Here is a 22414-nt window from a genome sequence, read left to right on the forward strand (position 1 = left end):
GACCTGTGGAGTTCTGAGAAGAGGGTTGGCACAAAGCCCGAGTCTGGCCCCCCCACTCTCTCTGCTTCCTGGCTCGCCCTCCACCCTTCCTCCACACACTCTGCCATCCACCATTGCCATCCGTTGGCACTCACGGAAGCCAAACCAGAGGGGCCACCTGATCTTGACCTTGAAGCTCTAGAATTGTGAGCTAAGAAACCTTTTCTCTTTACAAACTGAGTTCTCACGTGTGTTCTGTTGTAGTAACTGAACGCCAGCCTCTATAATTCAACAACACCGAGTCAGATGCCATGACGGAATTCCCTACAGTAAAGAGTAAGGCAGCGGGGTGCTCAAGTCTTTGGAAATGCTACTCAGGGGTGGGTGTTTGGCCAGTTGAGATGCTGTTAAGGGGCCGGGGTTAAGCCACTGCTTGAAATGCCAGCAACCCATACTGGGGTGCCAGTTGGAGCCCCCAGTACTCTGTCTCCAATCCAGCTCCCTGCTCATGCACCCAGGAAGGAAAGGGGGAGGGGGAGGGGAGGGGAGGGAGGGAGGGGATAGCGAGGGAGAGGGGGGAGGGAGAGAGGGGAGGGGGGGAGGGGGATAGCAAGGGAGAGGGAGGGAGGGGGAGGGAGAGAGGGAGAGAGGGGGAGGGGGGAGGGGGATAGCAAGGGAGAGGGAGGGAGGGGGAGGGAGAGAGGGAGAGAGGGAGGGGGGAGGGAGGGGGAGGCAGAGAGGGGGAGAGGGAGAAAAGGAGAGAGAGAGGGGGAGAGGGAGAGAGGGGGAGAGGGAGAGAGGGAGAGAGAGGGAGAAGGAGAGAGGGAGAGGGAGAGAGGGAGAGAGAGAATTCTCTATCTGCTGGTTCACTCCCTGACTGGCACAGGAGCCAGTGCTGGCCCAGGCCGAAGCCAGGAGCTGTGGGTTTGGGGGCCCGGGACTTGCTCTCTCAGGTCCATCAGCAGGAAGCTGGATCAGAAGCGGAGTAGCCAGGACTCGACCTGGTGCTCCAATATGGGATGCCGGCGTCACCTGCGGCCCCTCCGAGTTCTTCAAAGCACCTGTGACAGTCACTCTGGGCTGTGGTCTGGGAGCTCCTCCCACGTACACACACACAGCACGGGAAAACGCCCGGCCACCCAGACACCTGCTCGCAAACGCTCACAGCGGCACGGTCCCGACAGTCCCCAAAGGGCAGACACGCATCAGGAGCCGATGCGACGTGGAGGGACGGCAGCGCTGAATGCTCGCTGGGCACAGCTCTCCCTTCCAGCCAGTGAACACATCGTCCGGTCTCCCTTGGTACTTCCTCCTCGGCCCATGGGGTCACTGAGTGTGTGTCTGGGGGCTTGAAGAATCCCCCGATACTCTCCTCCATTTGAACCTGGCTGCACACTTTGGCGAGGAGCCCAGGCTTTCCCTCTTTTCCAACGGCTTTCCTGGGACACGATTCACACACTCACTCCCTCGAGAACACGGATAGCTCACGTTTCCGGGAGAACGACGGCGTGTGCGAAGCCACCCGGGAGGATCCCGCGGCACGGGCTCCACGGGACGCCGGGAACCACAGGGCTGGACCAAGGCGGCTGATGCCCCTCCCACAGAGAGGCCCTTCCCTGAACAGCTCCTCGAGCAAGCTCCCACACAGCAAGCCAGTATTTCCTCTGTGCAGAGCCAACCTGGAGCCACAACCCGGAGCCGGCACCGCACAATCAGGCCCCGTCCCCGTGCCCAGCACCTGCTGGGATCATCCGAACACCATCACCCCAAGCTTCGCCTGTGAGGGCTGTGGCCTCCACTCCCATCGCCCCCTGCTGCTTCCCGCCGAGGCCCTGGCCGGCCTGCCACGCGTCCCAGTGAAGCCACGGTTGGCTCAGTGCCCCGGGCCCCTCTGTGCTTTCCCTCGCAGGCTCCGGTGCGGATCAGCTTCTGTCTCTGCCAAGCGCTGGCTTCCGGTGGGGAGAGGGGCGGAGCAGTCATGGCGTCTTCCCCTTACTTTCCACGCGTGCCGGCCACCTCTCTCCTCCACGGAAATCAGCGTGGTCCTGAACGTGGCCTCACAAAAATGGAGCTTGCGACAGTGCAAACACAGGCCCAGGTGTAAAGGGGGGGGGTGCAAATTAGGTGCAAACAGACGTCCCCTCTCGGGAGTGCTAGTACCTCTCCCGGTGTCAGGTGGCCCCGAGCCGCCTCCGGACTTCCGCACGGCTGAGAACGCTTTCTCGGGGGTTGGCTTCGTGTTAGAGAATCGTGGGGGAGAAAACAGAAGAATAAAGTCAGTAAAACGGGCAGTGAGAGGGATACATGCCATTGTCCAAGACGTTCCTCGTTGTTCTTACCAAAGGGACACGCAGGCGCTCCCGGGGCACTGCAGGGACAGGCAGCAGATACGGAGACCACAGGGGCTGGGACGGAGGCAGACGCGGTGGGTGGGTGGGGGGGCAGCCGTCGCTCACGACTGGTGATCTGGGGCGAGTCACTGAAGCCGTCTCCTGCCTCCAGCTGCTCGTAGGACTCGGTCAGCCCGCGCACAGAGCATAGTGGGCCTGGGTAGGTGCTCCCTTGCCGTCCCTGATGACGTGACGCTCGCCACACCTCCTTCAGTAAACACCACACGGGGCAAAAGCTCCCAACGTGACCGCCCTGGGACAAACCCTGAAACCTGGTCCTCGCTGGAGTAGCCCTCAGCTGAGCAAGGGACAGGACAGGAAACAGGTGAAGTCCACCAAGGGGTGAGAAGTATCACCCACGTGGTAGCTTGAGGGGAAGGGTCTTTGAAAAGTTTGTAATCTGAAGAATTACATGTAGATTTCCAAAATGTTTTGCATCAAAATAAACATCTTTTCATTGCCTTTTTATTTTACTTTTTGATAGGCAGAGTGGACAGTGAGAGAGACAGAGAGAAAGGTCTTCCTTTGCCGTTGGTTCACCCTCCAATGGCCGCTGTGGCTGGCACTCTGTGCTGATCCAAAGGCAGGAGCCAGGTGCTTCTCCTGGTCTCCCATGGGGTGCAGGGCCCAAGCACCTGGGCCATCCTCCACTGCACTCCCGGGCCACAGCAGAGAGCTGGCCTGGAAGAGGGGCAACCGGGACAGAATCCGGCGCCGCAACCAGGACTAGAACCCGGTGTGCCGGCGCCGCAGGCGGAGGATTAGCCTAGTGAGCCGCGGCGCCGCGCCAGTGTGCTGGCTGGAGCAGCTGGGATGTGTCTGCAAGGCGGGGAACGGAGAGGTGGCTACAGGCAGGTCTGCACGGAGTTCTGAGGTGAAAGGACAGCGGGGATGCTGGCGCAGAGGAAGTCGGCTTGTCCTGTATTATCATTTTAGAAACGTGCTGGAGCTGCACGGTGGGTTAGCTGCCGCCTTCAACGCCAGCGTCCCGCTGTCCCGAGAATGCGCACTGCTGGTTCCAGTCCCCGCTGCTCCACTTTGAATCCAGCTCCCTGCTAACGCACCTGGGAAAGCAGGGGAGGATGCACCCGTGTGGGAGACCCAGATAAAGCTCCTGGCTCCTGGTTTTAACCTGGCCCAGCCCTGGCCAGTGCAGCCACTTGGGGAGTGAATGAGCAGATGGAAGATCTCTCTTTCTGTAACTCTGCCTTCCAAATAAGTAAGTCTTTTTAAAAATGTGTTTGGGACAGAGACAACGAGCTAGGTGAAGGGGACGAGCGAGCAACAGCGCCATCTGCTGGTTCGCTCCCCCGAATGACTGCAATGGCGGGGACTGGGTTGAGCTGAAGCCAGGAGCCAAGAACAGAGTCCAGCTCCCCCACGGACGTGGCAGGACCCCACCTGCTCTGGAGCGGGGCACACCCTGAACTCCGGTACTCAGATGCAGGACACGGACCAGTGTCTTAACCGGCAGGCCAGACACCCGCCCCAGGTTTTCTTTTTAAAGATCAGGGTCGAGGCCGGCGCTGCGGCTCACTAGGCTAATCCTCCGCCTACGGTGCCGGCACCCTGGGTTCTAGTCCTGGTTGGGGCACCGGATTCTGTCCCAGTTGCCCCTCTTCCAGGCCAGCTCTCTGCTATGGCCCAGGAGTGCAGTGGAGGATGGCCCAAGTCCTTCGGCCCTGCACCTGGCTCCTGGCTTCAGATCAGCGCATCGGCCATTGGAGGGTGAACCAACAGCAAAAAAGGAAGACCTTTCTCTCTGTCTCTCTCTCTCACTGTCTACTCTGCCTGTCAAAAAAAAAAAAAAAAAAAAAAAGGTCAGGGTCGCAAGAGCACCCTGCTCAATGACGGGGCACGGCCGAGTGACGAGTGACGTGACCTGCCTGAGCCATACGGAGGCCGGTAAGAGTCCTGGCTGCTCCACTTCCAATAAATAAAATAGAATATTTTTAAAAATAATAATAATTTCCAGATCCTCAAATCTCCTTCTGTGCTGTTTTTTTTTTTTTTTTTTTTTTTTTTTTGATAGGCAGAGTGGACAGTGAGAGAGAGAGACAGACAGAGAAAGGTCTTCCTTTGCCGTTGGTTCACCCTCCAATGGCCGCCGCTGCAGCCGGCGCACCGCGCTGATCCGATGGCAGGAGCCAGGATCCAGGTGCTTTTCCTGGTCTCCCATGGGGTGCAGGGCCCAAGCACCTGGGCCATCCTCCACTGCACTCCCTGGCCATAGCAGAGAGCTGGCCTGGAAGAGGGGCAACCGGGACAGAATCCGGCGCCCCGACCGGGACTAGAACCCGGTGTGCCGGCGCCGCAAGGTGGAGGATTAGCCTACTGAGCCACGGCGCCGGCTCTATTCTGTGCTGTTTTCTAAAGGTGAGTGTCCTGAGAGTGAGCAGGTGTTCACGCCAGCCCTTACTCCATTCCACTTCACCCGTCCAGGCCTCCCTGGGTGACTGCTCCAGGGTGAAAACACCCCCACGCTTCACCAAACATGGGAAGGTTGCTCTGACAAGGACATAAGCAGATATGCTACTGGTTAAGAAATGCATTAGAGGGGCCGGCACTGTGGCGTAGTAGGTTAAGCCTCCACCTGCAGTGCCGCCATCCCATATGGGCGCCAGTTTGAGTCCCGGCTGCTCCACTTCCAATCCAGCTCCCTGCTAATGTGCCTGGAAGAGCAGTGAAAGATGGCCCAGGTACTTGGACCCCTGCACCCATGTAGGAGACCCAGAGGAAGCTCCTGGCTCCTAGCTTTAGATCAGCCCAGAACCAATGGATGGAAGATCTCTGTCTATCTTTCCCTCTCTGTAACTGTGCCTCTCAAATGAATAAATAAATCTTTAAAGAAAGAGGAAGGAGGGAGGGAGGAAGGGAGGGGCACATTAGAGGGGCCAGTGCTGTGGCACAGCCTGTTAAGCCGTGTCCTGCAAGCTGGCATCCCATATGGGTGCTGATTCAAGTCCTGGCTGCTCTACCTTTTTTTTTTTTTTTTTTTTTTTTTTTTGACAGGCATAGTTAGAGAGAGAGAGAGACAGAGAGAAAGGTCTTCCTTCCGTTGGTTCACCCCCCAAATGGCCACTACGGCCGGTGCGCTGCGCTGATCCGAAGCCAGGAGCCAGGTGCTTCCTCCTGCTCTCCCATGCAGGTGCAGGGCCCAAGGACTTGGGCCATCCTCCACTGCCTTCCCGGGCCACAGCAGAGAGCTGGCCTGAAAGAAGAGCAATCAGGACAGAATCCAGCGCCCCAACCGGGACTAGAACCTGGTGTGCCGGGTGCCGCAGGCGGAGGATTAGCCAAGTGAGCCGCATCGCCAGCCCTGGCTGCTCCACTTCTGATCCAGCACTCTGCTGTAGCCTGGGAAAGCAGCAGAAGATGGCCAAGTGCTTGGGTCCCTGTACCCATGTTGGAGACCCGGAAGAAGCTCTGGGCCCCCGGCTTTGGCCTGGCAGCCCTGGCCATTTTGGTTATTTGGGGAGTGAACCAGTGGATGGAAGATCAAACTCTCTCTCTCCTTCCTCTTCTCTCTCTGTATCTCTTTCAAAAAATAAAAATATTAACAGCAAGATAAAATTTGAATGTCTTTTTTTCCTATTAATCTGCCTTTTGGGGCCAGCTCTGTGGCACTGGCATCCCATATGGGCACCGGTTTGAGTCCTGGCTGCTCCACTTGCAATTCAGCTCCCTGCTAAAGCACTTGGGAAAGTAGTGGAAGATGGCCCAAGTGCTTGGGCCCCTGCACTTGCATGGGAGACCCAGAAGCAGCTCCTGGATCCTGGCCTCAGGCTGGCCCAGCCCTGACTGACACAGTCATTTGGGGAGTGAAGCAGCATATGGAAGATCTCTTTCTCTGTGTCCCCCGCCCCCATCGTAACTCTGTCTCCTCCGGGTCTCCCATGTGGGTGCAGGGGCCCAAGGACTTGGGCCGTCTTCAACTGCTTTCCTAGGCCACAGCAGAGAGCTAGATCAGAAGTGGAGCAGCAGGGACTCGAACCTGTGCCCATACGGGATGCCAGCGCCTCAGGCCAGAGCGGTAACGCACTGTGCCACAGCTCCAACACCCCCTCTTTTTTTAAATGTCCTTTTTTTTTTTTTTTTTTTTTTTGACAGGCAGAGTGGACAGTGAGAGAGAGAGACAGAGAGAAAGGTCTTCCTTTTTTGCCGTTGGTTCACCCTCCAATGGCCGCCGTGGCCAGCACACCGCGCTGATCCGAAGGCAGGAGCCAGGTGCTTATCCTGGCCTCCCATGGGGTGCAGGGCCCAAGCACTTGGGCCAGCCTCCACTGCACTCCCTGGCCACAGCAGAGAGCTGGCCTGGAAGAGGGGCAACCGGGACAGAATCCGGCACCCCGACCGGGACTAGAACCCGGTGTGCCAGCACCGCAAGGCAGAGGATTAGCCTAGTGAGCCGTGGCGCTGGCCTTAAATCTGTCTTTTGCCTGTGTAATGTGCAGGGCCCCAGAGGCTGAGCGAAGAGGACACAGCGAAGATTTTCTCCTCCCCTACAAGAGCCTAAACTGGGAAGGAAGGAGGAGCCTGCACCTCCCAGACAGGGGTTGGCAGCGACTATCAGAGCCCGACAGGCAATCCGTGGCTTTGCAGGTCATAAAGTGTCTGCAAACATCTGCTGCTTCTGCACACAGCCAGTGAATGCCTGGGGCAGTGTGCCAATAAATCTTTACTTACAAACAGGCAGTGAGGGGCCAGCGCTGTGGTGCAGCGGGTTAACGCCCTGACCTGAAGCACTGGCATCCCATTTGGGTGCTGGTTTGAGAGCAGGCTGCTCCACTTCTGATCCAGCTCTCTGCTGTGGCCTGGAAAAGCAGCAGAAGATGGCCCAAGTCCTTGGGCCTCTGCCACCCATGTGGGAGACCTGGAAGAAGCTCCTGGCTCCTGGCTTCGGATCAGCGCAGCTCTGGCTGAGCAGCCATCTGCAGAGTGAACCAGGGGATGGAAGACCTCTCTCTGTCTCTCTCTGTCTCCCTCCCTCTGCCTCTGCCTCTCTGTAACTCTGCCTTTCAAATCAATAAATAAAACCTTTAAAAATAAAAAAAGAGCGAAAATATAACCTGACATTGATCATTTCATAGAAATATTGACAGGGGTCAGTGCTGTGGCGCTGTGGGGTAAAGCCCCAGCCTGCAGTGCCGGCATCCCATATGGACACCGGTTTGAGTCCCAGCTGCTCCTCTTCCGATCCAGCTCTCTGCCATGGCCTGGGAAAGCAGTGGAAGATGGCCCAACACCTTGGGCCCCTGCACCCACGTGGGAGACCCAGAAGAATCTCCTGGCTCCTGGCTTTGGATCAGCTCAGCTCCAGCTGTTGCAGCCAAGTAGGTAGTGAACCATCGGATGAAAGACCTCTCTCTCTCTCTCTCTCTCTCTCTCTCTGCCTCTCCTCTCTCTGTGTAACACTGACTTTCAAATAAATAAATAAATCTTTAAGAAAAAAAAAAGCTGTGACTTGTGGCAATGAGCTCGCTACCAATGAAACCTCTCTGATCTTAGAGTTGAGAAATGCTGACGGTGGCAGCAGTGGTGGGCGTGTGCCTGGGCCAAGAGGCCGTCTGTAGGGAGGGAGTGTGCTGTTTGCAGGGACCGGGAGGGCGCCGGAGGGTGGAGGAGGGGCCCTGCAGGTCACCCTACTGGGACGGCAGGAGGAAGCCCTCTGGGGCACCGGAGGCTGGGAGGATGGTGTTCAGGCAGGGGGCGAGGGAGGGAGGGTTGGGGTGCCTGGCTCCTCATTTGAGAAGACTGCAGGGGTCCCCAGCGGGTTCCCCTGCAGCAGTGACAGGAGCTCAAGCTGTGGTGGTGGAGGCGGCAGGACCGGGGAAGACCCTGGGAGGGAATAGCACAGGGCACGGGGTGGGGGAGGGGGAGGCAGGTGTCAGGGAAGACCGCCCCCTCAGGTGTGCCTGGAGGACTACGGAGGCAGAAGGCACCAGAGCCCACGGCCCCGCAGCCTCCAGGGAAAGGCCGGGTCTCTGCCTCTCTCCTCCGGCGCTGCATTCGGGTGGGCGCCCTCGGTGTTCCACTCGACCTGGCGGCCTTCGGGGCACCCATGGGGAAGGTGGCAGGGTGGGGCGGGGGTGCAGGGCGCGTGGGCCCCACGGGGGTCCGGATCGACACCTCCCCACTTACCTGAGGGTACTGGGGTTTTCTGCTCTGGGTTGGCTTCCGGGAAAACAATCTCTTAGAAGTGAAGAAAGAGTACGTTCTTCCTAAGGAACGGGAAAGCTGATCTTCAGTTCCTTCTTGCCGCGGGTCACTGCCATGGGGTGGCCAAGACTGGGGACCAGGAGATTTGAGACGCCCTCCCCGTCGGCCAGTCACACGCACCAGCAAGAGGACCACCGAGAACCAGCCTCGGGCAAGCCAGAGCCCCTCCGCAGGCTCCGCCTGCTGGGTGACCCTGGGCACCCTAGCCCGGCTGGCCCTGTTGAGGCACAAGGCTGCTACGTGCCTGGCCGGGCTGATGAGCTAAGGAAAGCAGACAGCGCACACAGAACCCTGGGCACCCAACCCACAAGGAAAAAAATCATTTCAGAGAAAAGACAAGCAACTCAGGACCCCGCCAAATGGAAATAAATAAATAAATGTGGGACGAACGCTTAACTAGAAACGGGGGGAGCGGGGAGCGGGGTGGGGGTGGGGGGCATGCGCGCGCCTCACCCCTCATCAGCCTTTTTCTCTGTAGCATTAACTCCTCTCTGCGGAATCTCTCTGGATCCAGCTCTGAGTAGTTCCAGCCGGCGTAGCCCTGTGGGCAAGGATAGGTGCCTGGGAGGAAATCGAGAGTGGTCATGCAGACAGAGGCCTGGACACCATGGTGCAAGACAGGCTGGCCCTCTGGGGACCGGCCCCACCCCATAGTGGCCTTGTGGCCGTGGACGAGGCGCCTCCTCTCCAGGAACCTACTCAGAGCCCACGGCTGTGAAGCTGGGCGACTGTACGCAGGAAGGCAGTGTGGCCTCTGCCCATCGCACCTGCGCATGCCGGACCAGGGGCTCCCTGAGGGCAGGGGCTGGGGCTGGGGCTGGCACATAACCAACGGGCTCAGCAGGCGCTGGCTCCGGGGCACGTGTCTCCCGGGACGTCTGCGCTCACCTGTGATCCACAGGCTCATCGTGTTGCAGACGCAGGACTTGAACTCGTGCGTGTTGAACCAGGACTGCGGGAAGCAGCAGCAGAAGCTGGTGTACAGCGCTCTGCTCAGCAGCGAGGGCAGCCTCTGCGGGCGGGGCGGGGCAGCGCTCAGCGTCCTGGACACGTCCGCGCCCGGAACACTGTCCCTTCTTTCAGAAAACCCCTCAGCCAGCCGTTCCCGACGGGTGCCTCTGCGTCTCCTTACCCTGCCGGAGGCCACTCCCCCAGGACCACGCTGGGCGTGGCCAGCGACCTCCTGCCCTCCCTGCCTCTCCTCAGCTCCGTCTGCAGCGTGGCCAAAGCACAGCCACGGCGGTGACAACACATTCGGCCAGTGTGTCCAGCACGGTCTCCCAGAGGTACCGGCAAGCACTATGCACTTTTAAAAACTTATTTGTAAGCCGGCGCCGTGGCTCAATAGGCTAATCCTCTACTTTGCGGCGCCGGCACACCGGGTTCTAGTCCCGGTCGGGGCGCCGGATTCTGTCCCGGTTGCCCCTCTTCCAGGCCAGCTCTCTGCTATGGCCAGGGAGTGCAGTGGAGGATGGCCCAGGTGCTTGGGCCCTGCACCCCATGGGAGACCAGGAAAAGCACCTGGATCCTGGCTCCTGCCATCGGATCAGCGCGGTGCAACGGCTGCAGCAGGCGGCCATTGGAGGGTGAACCAACGGCAAAAGGAAGACCTCTCTCTCTCTGTCTCTCTCTCTCACTGTCCACTCTGCCTGTCAAAAAAAAAAAAAAAAAAAAACTTATTTGTAGGCCGGCGCCGCGGCTCACTAGGCTAATCCTCCGCCTGCGGCGCCGGCACACCGGGTTCTAGTCCCGGTCGGGGCGCCGGATTCTGTCCCGGTTGCCCCTCTTCCAGGCCAGCTCTCTGCTGTGGCCCGGGAGTGCAGTGGAGGATGGCCCAGGTGCTTGGGCCCTGCACCCCATGGGAGACCAGGAGAAGCACCTGGCTCCAGCCATCGGATCAGCGCGGTGTGCTGGCCGCAGCGCGCCAGCCGCGCTGGCCATTGGAGGGTGAACCAACGGAAGGAAGACCTTTCTTTTTGTCTCTCTCTCTCCGTCCACTCTGCCTGTCAAAAAATAAATAAATAAATAATAAAAAAAATAAAAAAACTTATTTGTAATATTCTGGGAGTTTATTTATTTATTTATTTTGACAGGCAGAGTGGACAGTGAGAGAGAGAGACAGAGAGACAGAAAGGTCTTCCTTTTCCATTGGTTCACCCCCCAGTGGCCGCTGTGGCTGGCTTGCAGTGGCCAGCACACGGCGCTGACCGAAGCCAGGAGCCAGGTGCTTCTCCTGGCCTCCCATGGGGTGCAGGGCCCAAGCACCTGGGCCATCCTCCACTGCACTCCCAGGCCACAGCAGAGAGCTGGCCTGGAAGAGGGGCAACCGGGACAGAATCCGGCGCCCCGACCGGGACTAGAACCCGGTGTGCCGGCGCCACAGGCGGAGGATTAGCCTAGTGAGCTGCGGTGCCGGCCCCAAGAGTTTTTAAAGCATTTTTGATTCACACCAAAAGGAGATGCTGAATTATTATTATTATTATTATTATTATTATTTTAGGGCATATTTAAATGTGCCTATTTATTTGAGTCACAGAGAAAGAGACAGGAGACAGACAGATTCCTGGCTGCCGGCTCAGTCCCCAAATACCTGCACCAGCAGAGGCTGGACTGAGAGCGCGGCTAGGAGCTGGAGATGCCAGGTCTCCCTGTGGGAGGCAGGAACCCAGTTCCCTGAGCAGACACTGCTGCTTCCCGGGGCTGTGCTGGCAGGACTGGAGTCAGGAGTCGGCCGGAACCGAGCTCGGGCATTCGGATCTAGGACATGGGCATCTCAGCTGCTGAGCTAAACGCCCACCCCTCATTTGCATTTGAAGAGAGAACCTGTAGATAGAGGAGGAGCTCTCTCTCTCTCTCTCTCTCTCTCTCTGCTGTTCCCTCTCTCTGTAACTCTGCCTTCAAATACAAAAATAAGTACTTAAGGAAAAAAAGTCTTCTACAACTGCATCCCCAGAGGTGACCACTGCTAGGAGTTGGGTAAACAGGGCTCTAGACAGTTTTCCCACTCACAGGCCCGGATGAGTACACATGAATGCATCTATTTCTTGGACGCAGAGTGGTGGAGCTGCTGTATGAACTATCCCCACATCTTTCCCGGCCCTACACACACAGAGGGCTCTACCACGCCGCCTGTGACGCTGCGCTGCCAGCTGCCACGCGGGTCCATCCTAACTCGACTCCTAAGGGAAAGAATGTGTGGGGCGTTCTGGAGTCCGAGTGAAGAGCAACCTCAGGGGATCCTTCTCCCAGCAGTGGTGGGCGCTCACTTTCAGCAGCGCCTCTTCGTAGTGGGACCTGGGCTGCTGGACGAGCAGGACGGCGTAGCAGCGCGCCGTGCGATCAAACAGCTTGTCCTGGATCTCCTTGTTGGGCTGCCAGGGACAGAGATGGGGCAGGGGTTGCTAAGCCTCCGGGGACACTGAAACAGCCTCAGGGCTGGGGGTCCACCAGGACTACTATGCCCCCTCTCCCCCTGCCCTCGACCACCCTCAGAGCCCTGCCCAGCTCCTCAAGTTCAGCTGTGTAACAGCGGAAGCACGGGGCAGACGGTGAGAGTGTGGAGGGCGTGGGGTGACAGCTGAGGCTGTAGGGGGAGCCCACAGGCTCGGAGGGGCTCGTGAGGCATGTGAGAGAGGCTGGACTTTGTTCCACAGCAAAATGTAACTTAAGCAAGGGGGAGGAAGATCAGCCCTGCATTTACCTGGTACCTTTCATGAAACAGCCACCAGAAGCTGTCCAGCCACATGGCTCTTGGGAGAGGAGAAGAGAGAAACTTCTTTAATTCTTTATCTGAACAGAAAGACTTGAAAAGAAACAAAATTCACATCAATATTCCTTTGGTTCTGGTTCTCCTCCCCCCGCCTCCAGACCACCTTACAATTTCCCCATCTCCAGTATGCACTGCATGGGTCACACGGACCCCCACGGACCCCCGTGGGCCTTGGCAGGCTCCCTTCCCACGACTGCCAATGGACCACACATAGGATTCGCACACAGAACTTATCTATGGGCCACCGTGTGATCGGAACGGCTGCGAATGGGACCCGTGACCAAAGCAGTCAGAGACCACTGCTCTGGCGGAAGGAACTGAGGTTCTGGGGCTCCCCGCTGGGCTCAGGCACACATGAGTGTGTGGCCCAGGCGTGGGAAAGGGGGACAGCTGTGTCCGACCCAAGGCGGGGGGCAGGGCCAGGCGCCCGGCTGGGTGAGCTGCCCGCCCTCTCTCCTTACCTTGCCAGTGATGGGGTTTTTCTCAGCCCGGACCACGTTGCCCACCATGTCGCAGAAGCCCACCCCGTTGGGAAGCTCGTTTGGCCTGGCGCTGTCAAAGGCTGGGTACTGGTACAGCTCTGCCAGCAGGTTCTTATCTGCTGTTTTCTGGTGCAGAAAGGGGCCCATCAGTCTGCTGGTTCAAACAACAGGTGAAGACCGCACTCGGCAGTCCCTGTCCCTGGTGCTGAGGGCTGAGGGGGAGTGAGGAGAAAGCGCCATCTGTCCACAGCGGACAGCGATGCTGGACGCTGGTCATCCGCTTCCAGTGACGCTGCGACAGCCGGGCAGAACGCACAGGAAGTAGGCACCCTGACCAAACACTGGGCACGTTTTCTATGTGTCTGTACAGGCTTTGAGTAAACACCTGCAAATACACATAGGAGGGTACTCCAGAACGTTCGTGGAAAATGACGTTAAGAGGGCAAACAAACAAAAAAAAAGATTGAGACCCATGCATAGTTTTCTCATGAAACGCACTTCCACACACTTTCTGAAAACCCCGTGTGTGACTCGGACCGCAGTGTGTCTGAGTATGTGATCTTTCCCGTTCACTGAAGCTGCTACTTTTCACGTAGTCACAGCAGCTCTGAACTGCCATTGAGGAAGGCACACGATCGGCCAGCTCATGGGGAAGGTGTGCTGTCATTCAGTTAGCTGCTCCCTGAGAACTGTCCTTCATAACTCACAGCCTGCACTTTCCCTCCCCGTTTTGGGTTATTTATTTAGCACGAATGTCTCAAAATTGTAATTTGAATTAAAGAATGTGTCTATCTTTGTGATTCTTCATATATATAATTATTAAAGTGATTTTTAGAGTAAAACTAAAACATGATGACTTACAGAAATGTAAAAGTCAAGCAACATAGACAGCCAACTCATTACCATCACCCGCAGGGAATTCTGGGGGCCATCACTGTGGCATAACCGGTAAAGACACCGCCTGCAGTGCTGGCATCCCCTATGGGCACCGGTTCAAGTCCCAGCTGCTCCTCTTCCCATCTAGCTCTCTGCTATGGCCTGGGAAAGCAGTAGAAGATGGCCCAAGTCCTTGGCCCCCTGCACCTACATGGGAGACCCAGAAGAAGCTCCTGGCTCCTGATTTCGGATCAGCACAGCTCTGGCCGTTGCAGTCATTTGGAGAGTGAAACACGGAAGGAAGACCTCTCTGTCTCTCCCTCTCACTGTCTGTAACTCTACTTCTCAAATAAATAAATGAAATCTTTGAAATAAAAGGAATTCTGTAGTTTTCCGCCGTGACCACCATCTAGACACCAGGTCCCTTCCTGCCCCGCAGAAGCCGGTCAGACACAGCCTCACCCTTTTCGTCAGGAAAGATCGGGCATTCTTGAGGTCCAGGTCTTTGCAGAAATCCTCCACTTTCCTTTGTCTCTTGCCTGCAGAACGGAGGGAGAGAAATAAGAAATGAGCAGCGCCAGGGTCCGTCCTGGGCTGGGCGGGAACTGTGATGGGGGCTTCGCGCTCTGCCTGGGCTGCCCTGGCCGCTGGGGCTGCGGTCTCCTCCCAGCTGGCTGAGACTCCTCCCTCCAGCTCCGACGGGGCCACTTGCTCCACGGAGCAGCAAGGGCTACACACGCTGTGGCTTTACACTCGGGCCGCCTGCCCCAGGCCTGTGTCAGGGGACGTCGGGAGGACCTGGGGGACTGGGCACACAGTGCCTGGTGCCGCGTGCCACGCAGTAGGTGGTCTCTGAAAGGTGCTGTCCCTCCTTCCTTCCTTCCTTGCTCAACGGCAGGAAGTGAGATTCAAGGCTCTTTTACAAGAAGCCTTGGACTCCTACCCAATACTAAACAATAATAATGATAATAAAGCAAACACCAAACCCCACTAAAAACCACCGAGGCCATGAGAAAGGAGGTTTGCCTCTGTCTCCTGGGCTGCTGCGCCTTTTCTCTCTTACAGCCTTCTTCTCCAACTCAAATTTCTCAATTGCCTTCAAAAATCGGAAAAAAAAAATACACACACAACACAATGAGACATTAGGTCAGGCAGAGGGGCCGGGGACTAAGTCTTTTTCTTCTTGGTGCCTGGAGGCCTCTGGAGCTAAGCCTCTGGCCAGCCTGGCTTCCCCGGCTAGTGGTAGGGCCTGGGGCCATCGGTGTCACGGACACCATCTCCCCGAGTGCCACCAACCCACCCCAGACCCCAGCCTGGCCCTGCCGCGCTGCCCCTCCTCCTGGCCACGTCTCTGAGAAGTGGAGGATTTGCAGCAGGGTTGCAGTCATGGCCCTGTGCATCACGATCCCTCTGTAAAAGGCGGCTGGCGACACCTGCCTTCCAGGCCCTTCCAGGGGTCAGAGGTAACGGAATGTGCTGGAAGCGCTGGCACGCAGGAGCTGCTCTGTGCCCTGCAACCGCTGCTGCTGCCCATCGTCTCACCTCGAGCTCCGCAGACGGACTTACCTGGCCTCTGACTCCTCCCCACCCCCTCAACCCCCCACCCCCTGAAAGAGAAAGAAAAAGAGTGTCAGGAACCCCCCAGGGTGCTCTGACTGCGAATCACCCGCCCCAGCACTGGGCACGGATGACGTTAACACAGAGCTAGAATTCTAGGTTCCGGCAACCGAGGGCAAGAACGTGCTACCTGGAAAGCCAAACCGGCACACGTGGAACCATGAGCGCGCTTAGCTGCTGTGCTTAGGGTTCCAACAAGTGAGGTCACGTGGCTGGAAGAGTCACAGAGGACTGCCTGGAGGAGGCGGGGGGAGGGGGTGGTAAATGATGAGGGGGTGGTCTCAGCTTGATAAACCACGAATGCCTCGCCAGGCTCCCTGGCCTCCTCTTGCCCTGGCAGTCCCCGTCTGCATGCGGTAAAGGGACGGGATATGTGTGCAGGTGTGTGTAGGCGCGTATGGCGGTCACAGCGAGAAGTCTGTGCATTTACACGATTGCTCCATGGAAGTTAGCGGAGAAAAGGCGGGAGGCACGAGCTGGATGCGTGCCTCCATGTAGCAACAGCCACGCCTCTGGGCGCCTGACGGGACGGATATGGCAGAGCTGGTCCACGGCCGGAGGGACGGACGAGGTTTGTGCCGAGAAGGCGGCTGAGGGCGGGAGAAACGTGTGCGGTGCAGGGAAGCGGGGGCAGTGGCACTGGGCCGTCTGCATCTGAGCTGAGAGCAGGACCACTCGGGAACGACTCAAACAGACAGACCCCTGGGCCCGCCGCTACGCCCCGGGTCTGCACTGGGTCTGAATCGTTGGCGGACTTACGAGGCTCCTCAACAGTTTCCCACGCGAGCTTTACAGATACTTTCCATGGCATAAAATCAGACAGCAGAGAGAAAGCCTTCCCTCCTACCCCCCCCACCTCCCCGCTCCCAGCCGGCTCCTGCACAGCTTTCCAGCTTCCCATTCACTGTTCTCACCACCAGGGAGCTCTTGTAGCTTTTGAGGAGCCCCTGGCAAAGTCTAATGATTAGGTGGGTGTCATTGCCCTGGGGAGCCAGAAATACGAGAAGGAAAACAAGCGAGAAGGCAGAAGCTGTGAATGCGTCAAACATTTACAAATACAAGGGGTCGGGCTTGCGCTGGGTAAAGCCGCCACCTGCAGTGCTGGCATCCCCTATGGGCACTGGTTCGAGTCCCAACTGCTCCACTTCCGATCCAGCTCTCTGCTATGGCCTGGGAAAGCAGTAGAAGATGGCCTAAGACTTTGGGCCCCTGCACCCACATGGGAGAACCGGAAGAAGCTCCCAGCTCCTGGTCGGATCAACCCAGCTCCAGCCATTGCACCATTTGGGGAGTGAACCAAGAGATGGAAGACCTCTCTCTCTCTCTCTCTCTCTCTCTCTCTCTCTCTCTCTCTGCCTCTCTGTAACTCTGCCTTTCAAATAAATAAATAAATCTTAAAAAAATACAAGGGGTCTTCCACAAGTTCATGGAAGTGCATATTATAAGAAAACCACAGGCCGGCGCCGCGGCTCACTGGGCTAATCCTCCGCCTTGCAGCGCCGGCACACCAGGTTCTAGTCCCAGTCGGGGTGCCGGATTCTGTCCCGGTTGCCCCTCTTCCAGGCCAGCTCTCTGCTGTGGCCAGGGAGTGCAGTGGAGGATGGCCCAAGTGCTTGGGCCCTGCACCCCATGGGAGACCAGGAGAAGCACCTGGCTCCTGCCTTCGGATCAGCGCAGTGCACTGGCTGCAGCGCGCTGGCCGCAGCGGCCATTGGAGGGTGAACCAACGGCAAAGGAAGACCTTTATCTCTGTCTCTCTCACTGTCCACTCTGCCTGTCAAAAACAAAACAAAACAAAACAAAAAACACACACACACACATGATCTCAGAATCTGGGGCACTGAAATAAACCCATCTTTTGGTCTCATTTTCCCACATTTGAAGCGCCCGCACCCTTGTATTCCTGAGTTGCTACCACAGGCCAACGGCTGTGCTGGGGTGCAGGATGAACCGTGAACAGGGAATCGGTCACTGCTCATTCAAGGTGAGCGCGCTGCGGTGAGGAGGGACAGGAGGCCGGGACACATCCGGCAGGAGCAGCACTCGTCTGGGGGTGGTGAGAGGCGCTGCGGTGAGGAGGGACAGGAGGCCGGGGCACATCCGGCAGGAGCAGCACTCGGGGGTGGTGGGCGCGAGGGGGGCCTTTCCGGAGACAGTGAGCCCCAGGCCGCGTGGCGAGCCCGCGATGGAGAGCAAGCCGGCTTTCCGGGAGGCCAGCCAGGAAGAGGAGGCTCACCGCCGAGACCAGAGGGAAACTGGGCGAGAGGCTCGAAGGTCTGCACTCAGCACACATGAGGGGCAGGGAGGGGATCCGGGGCTCAACATCTGCCAGACCACCATTCATCAGGGCATCAGGGCGCCTCTCCCGTGCACAGGCGCTGGTGCCATCTCCAGGGCAGGCCGGACGCTGGGGGACGGGTCTGACCGTAGACAGTCAAAGGGGCCCCACTGCCAAGGCCGGGCCCATTGCTCAGCAGAAGGCGGGTGGGGTGGCCCGGGGACGAGCTCTGGTGGCAGCGGTGGTCAGCATCTGACAGGTCTGACCCGCTGCCTGGGCACGGGGACAGGAAGGATGGGCAAGGGGCCCCTTCCTCCAGCTCACGTGGGGACCCAGTGCTGCTCCTCACAGCCCTAGCCCTGTTCTCACTGGCAAAGAAGAACAGCCAAGGAGCTAGGCCAAGGCGGGCAGCTTGAAAAGCCACCAGACCCTGCTTTCAAGTTTTATTTATTTTTTTTATTTATTGATTTTTATTAATTTTTTTATTTTTTGACAGGCAGAGTGGACAGTGAGAGGGAGACAGAGAGAAAGGTCTTCCTTTGCCGTTGGTTCACCCTCCAATGGCCGCCACGGCTGGCGCACTGCGGCCGGCGCACCACGCTGATCCAATGGCAGGAGCCAGGTGCTTCTCCTGGTCTCCCATGGGGTGCAGGGCCCAAGCACCTGGGCCATCCTCCACTGTACTCCCGGGCCACAGCAGAGAGCTGGCCTGGAAGAGCGGCAACTGGGACAGAATCCGGCACCCCAACCGGGACTAGAACCCGGTGTGCCGCCGCCGCAAGGCGGAGGATTAGCCTAGTGAGCTGCGGCGCCGGCCTGCTTTCAAGTTTTAAACATTATTAATTTAAAAAAAAAAAAAAAAAACACAGACAGGACATATACACACACTCTTGTCAAATTTCCAAGCCTTACGGAAGCATACGGGGTAAAGAAATCTCCCCACCTTCTCTCCCACTGCTCTTTCCCAAGCAGACCCCATTAACTGTCTGATTCAGACCCATCCAGACTCCTAACCCCCGGCTTTTAAACACGTATCTCATGACTCTGGTTTCTAGGAAACTTCTAGAAAAGGGATCACTGCAGAGACAGAAAGCAGGGAGTGGCTGCCTGGGCCGCAGCCTGTGTAGTGCTGGACTTGCAATGAGACGTATGGGACTCCCCGTGCTGAGAGGGCTGTTCTAAGATTAGGCAAGAGTGACATGTGTGCCACTGAATAAATGTACTATAAATCAGCAGACTGTACATCTTCAAACTTAACTGAGAGATGGACATGCGAGTACAGAGAGAGGGAGAGCGGAGATCCCATCCACTGGTTCACTTCCTGCAACAGACTGGCCAGGCCACTGGGCTGGAGCAGGGGGCTGGGAATGCAATCCGGGTGTCTTCTGTGGGTGGAAGGGAGCCACATACCCGAGCATCACCCACTGCTGCCTCCCATGGTCCGCACTGGCGGGAAGCTGGAACCGGGAGCTGGAGGCAGGAACGGAGCCCAGTCACCCTGCTATGGCAAGAGGGCATCTTAACAGGAGGCCAGTGCCTGTTCCCAGCAGGAGTTTTTACCCCTCACTCCTGTGATAGCCCTGAGATGGACACATCACTGCGGCCACCTTCTACAGGAAACAGGCTCGTAAAGCGTAAGCAGTTCACCTGGAGTCACCTGCCAGAGAGCAAGTGAGCGGGAATTTAAACTCGGACGGTCTCAGGCCTGCAGAACCTGCACTTCCAGCAGCCGCCACGGGCTCTCCGGTAGACGCACACACGCACACTGCTCATCAGCCCGCAGGGAGTCACCCCAAGTGGGTGCGTGTGCGTTTAGCTTTTATTGACCACTGAATTCCAAGCACCATTCCACAGTAGGGTAGGAGGGAACGAAGCTTCGGCCCTGCACTGGGGAAGAAGGCTTCCCCTCCGTGAAGACCCGCTGACTGCATGAGGGATCTTACAAAAGTTCATGGGACGCACTTCAAAAAAAAAAAAAAAAAGGTTTATCTATTTATTTTAAAGGCAGAGTTACAGAGAAAGAAAGAGAAGGAGAAACACACACACACACACACACGAGAGAGAGAGAGAGAGAGAGAGAAAGAGAGAGAGAGAATCTTCCAAACCACTCCCCAAATCACTACAATGGCCAGAGCTGGGCAAATCCAAATCCCTGGCCAGGAGCTTCTTCCGGGTGTCCCACGTGGGTGCAGGGGCCCAAGGACTTGGGCCATCTTCTGCTGCTTTCCCAGGTGCATTAGCAGGGAGCTGGACTGGAAGTGGATCATCCAGGTCTCAAACTGGCGCCCACGTGGTATACTAGCATGGCAGGTGGTGACTTTACCTGCTATGCCACAGTGCCAACCCCAGGAAGCACATTTTATGAAAAAAGCTAAGCAAGGATTTAAAAATAGTTTTGCATCCAAACAAGCTTAGTTTTGAATTCCATTTTTCCATGGCTGTTTTAGACACATGCTTGTATTTATCAAGATTAAACATTTCACTTGGAGAGCTGAATTCTGAAAAAACACTTGTAAATGAATCCCAAGACACATCTCCGGGGATGGGTATTGGTGAGGCAGTGTAGGCGCCACGTGGGACGTCCACGTTCTGTACTTATCTCCCAGTTCCAGCTTCCTGCTCACGGACACCGTGGAAGGCAGCAGCTGATGGCTCAAGTGCTTCAGTCTCTGCCACGCACAGGGGCAGCGGAGACCGCCTCGCAGCCCCCAGCTCAGCTCGTCCAGCCCTGGCTGCTGCAAGCATCTTGGGCATGAACCAGGCAGATGAGAGAACTCTCTTTTTGGTTCTCTGCCTTTTAAGAAAACAGCATAAATAGTTTTTTGGAAACAGACACATATACAAAAATACATGTTCACTGCAACAAAAATACCGTGGAAATACCATGATCAACAAGACACTGTCACGCCGCCGTCTGTGACGCTGGCATTTGAAATCAAGCCACGGCTCCAGTTCTGGCTTCTGATCCAGCTCCCTGTTAATGCACCCAGGAAAGCAGCAGATGATGATCCAAGTACCTGGGCCCTGGCCACCCGGGGGGGCGGGGCTCCTGGCTCCTGGCTTTGGCCTGGCCCAGCTCCAGCCATTGTGGCCATTTGGGGAGTGAGCCAGTGGAAGGAAGATTTCTGTCTCTGTCTCCTTCTCTTCTCTCTCGTCTTCAAAAATAGGAAACTGTTAAATAAATTATGTCATATCCAAACTAAAGGATATTATGTGTCCACTAAAAGGATGATTTGGGAAAATAGTATCGACTTTGAAAAGAAAAAAATCTCCAAGAGGTATTTATGCTAAAAATAAGGGAATAAATAAGAGAAAAGAAAAGCAGCTTACAAAACAAAATTTATGTATGATCCTGCTTATGGGAAGGAAGGACAGATGGATGGACGGACAGATGGACGGACAACGGCCTGAAGGTGTGAGCCTCGTCCTTCAGATGCAAAGTTCTGATCAGTGGTGACGGCCAGGGCAGGAAATGGGGCTGATCAGGCTGACCTTCACTTTCTACCTACACCCCTGCAGACTGCTTGAATACTTTAGAGTAATGTATCACCTTGTATGTACGCTTTTAAAAATAAAAGTTTGACTCAAGAGCTGAACTGACCCCAAAAGTCAGTACTGGGAAAATCTGGGGTTAGGGTGAAGTGGAACACCAGACGCGGGGGCAGAGGAACGTGGCAGGAAGCAGGATGCCGGGAGACAGCAGGCATTTGGGGTACCTGCATCCCATATTGGGGGGCCTGGGTTTAAGTCCCAGCTCTGCTTTTGATCCCAGCTCCCTGCTAATGAGCAGTCTGGGAGGCAGCAGGTGGGTGCCCGCCACCCACGTGGGAGGCCCCAGCTGAGCTCCTGCCTCCAGGCTTTGGCCTGGCTGGCATTTGGGAAGTGAATCAGCAGATGGGAGCTCTCTGCCTCTCTCTCTCTCTCACGAGTCAGGTGGGCAACGGTGAGAGGGTTAGGGGTGTAGGAGCTGTGAACTGGCAAGGCAGCGCAGGAGCAGGGCCACAGTGGACCAAAGCAGCAGAGGGAAGTGACGGAAGCCGAAGAGGAGGAGGAGAGCCAGGGAAGACCGGTGGGCTGAAGATCAGGCCAAGGGGCGCCCAGGGAGGGCCTTCCATCTGCACGGGCCGCAGATGACCTGGGCTCGCGTCTGGTCTGTGATGAACGTGTGAAACCCACCACGTGTGCACCCCTGATGCCAGCTGACCCAGGCAGGCAGATGGGATTAAATCGGTTAGATTTGTGAGCTGGAGACCACGCCTTCACCCTGCTCCCTTTCGTGGTCTCACGCCCCTACCTGACCTCACGAGGACGCCCACCTGCCAGTCAGACTACGTAACCACTCCCTTTTGGAAGTGAAGCAAAGACCAGAGCACAGTGCGCCTGCCCTTGTCCTGGGCCTCCAGGCGTGCAGCCTGCTGCCCACCTGCTCTCTGCTCTGTGTCCTGCCCGCGCTACACTACCTGCGGCTGAACCGAACCGCACGCTTGCTCCACGTGGCTCCCGCCTGCTCTCTTATTTCTAGACTTCTCCCCTCAATGAAGCCTGCACTTTCCTGCGTATTTCTCTCACTGAATACATGCTAAAAACTGTACCGTGTTGCCTGTTCCATTTATAAGCAGCAGATGTTTAAAATTCTTATCTAAATATACGGCAAGAACCCTCGACGTTTTGAGTCAAGGTCTCCGATTTCACCCCCGGCCCAGGAACGGGGGCGTTCAGTGGGGACTGCAGCAGCGTGGCGGGCCCACGCCCTGAGACGGCGGCCGCTGCCCTTGGCTCCGGCTGACGGTGGCCGCCTGGAAAA

At 57.0% G+C, this 22414-nt stretch overlaps 1 protein-coding gene across 2 annotated transcripts in view; it reads right to left on the reverse strand.

Moving 5' to 3' along the window:
• Positions 1-22414, reverse strand: part of FAM227A (family with sequence similarity 227 member A) — a 48425-nt gene that overhangs the window by 20326 nt on the left and 5685 nt on the right. Inside the window, exons 3-10 of one of the 2 annotated variants that reach the window (XM_089307643.1) lie at positions 14178-14254; positions 12819-12965; positions 12289-12390; positions 11855-11959; positions 9477-9600; positions 9042-9149; positions 8511-8590; positions 2140-2212 (exon numbers count right to left, since the gene is read on the reverse strand). In XM_089307643.1, coding sequence (XP_089163769.1) covers positions 2140-2212; positions 8511-8590; positions 9042-9149; positions 9477-9600; positions 11855-11959; positions 12289-12390; positions 12819-12866 — 640 coding nt within the window. In that variant the 5' untranslated portion in view covers positions 12867-12965; positions 14178-14254. Of the gene's footprint in view, positions 1-2139; positions 2213-8510; positions 8591-9041; positions 9150-9476; positions 9601-11854; positions 11960-12288; positions 12391-12818; positions 12966-14177; positions 14255-22414 lie in introns of those variants that run through there. The other variant, XM_089307644.1, reaches the window with a different exon arrangement.

Source organism: Oryctolagus cuniculus, chromosome 11 (assembly GCF_051225735.1).
Source record: "Oryctolagus cuniculus isolate XC-2025 breed Fujian yellow rabbit chromosome 11, ASM5122573v1, whole genome shotgun sequence".
Taxonomy (NCBI): domain Eukaryota; kingdom Metazoa; phylum Chordata; class Mammalia; order Lagomorpha; family Leporidae; genus Oryctolagus; species Oryctolagus cuniculus.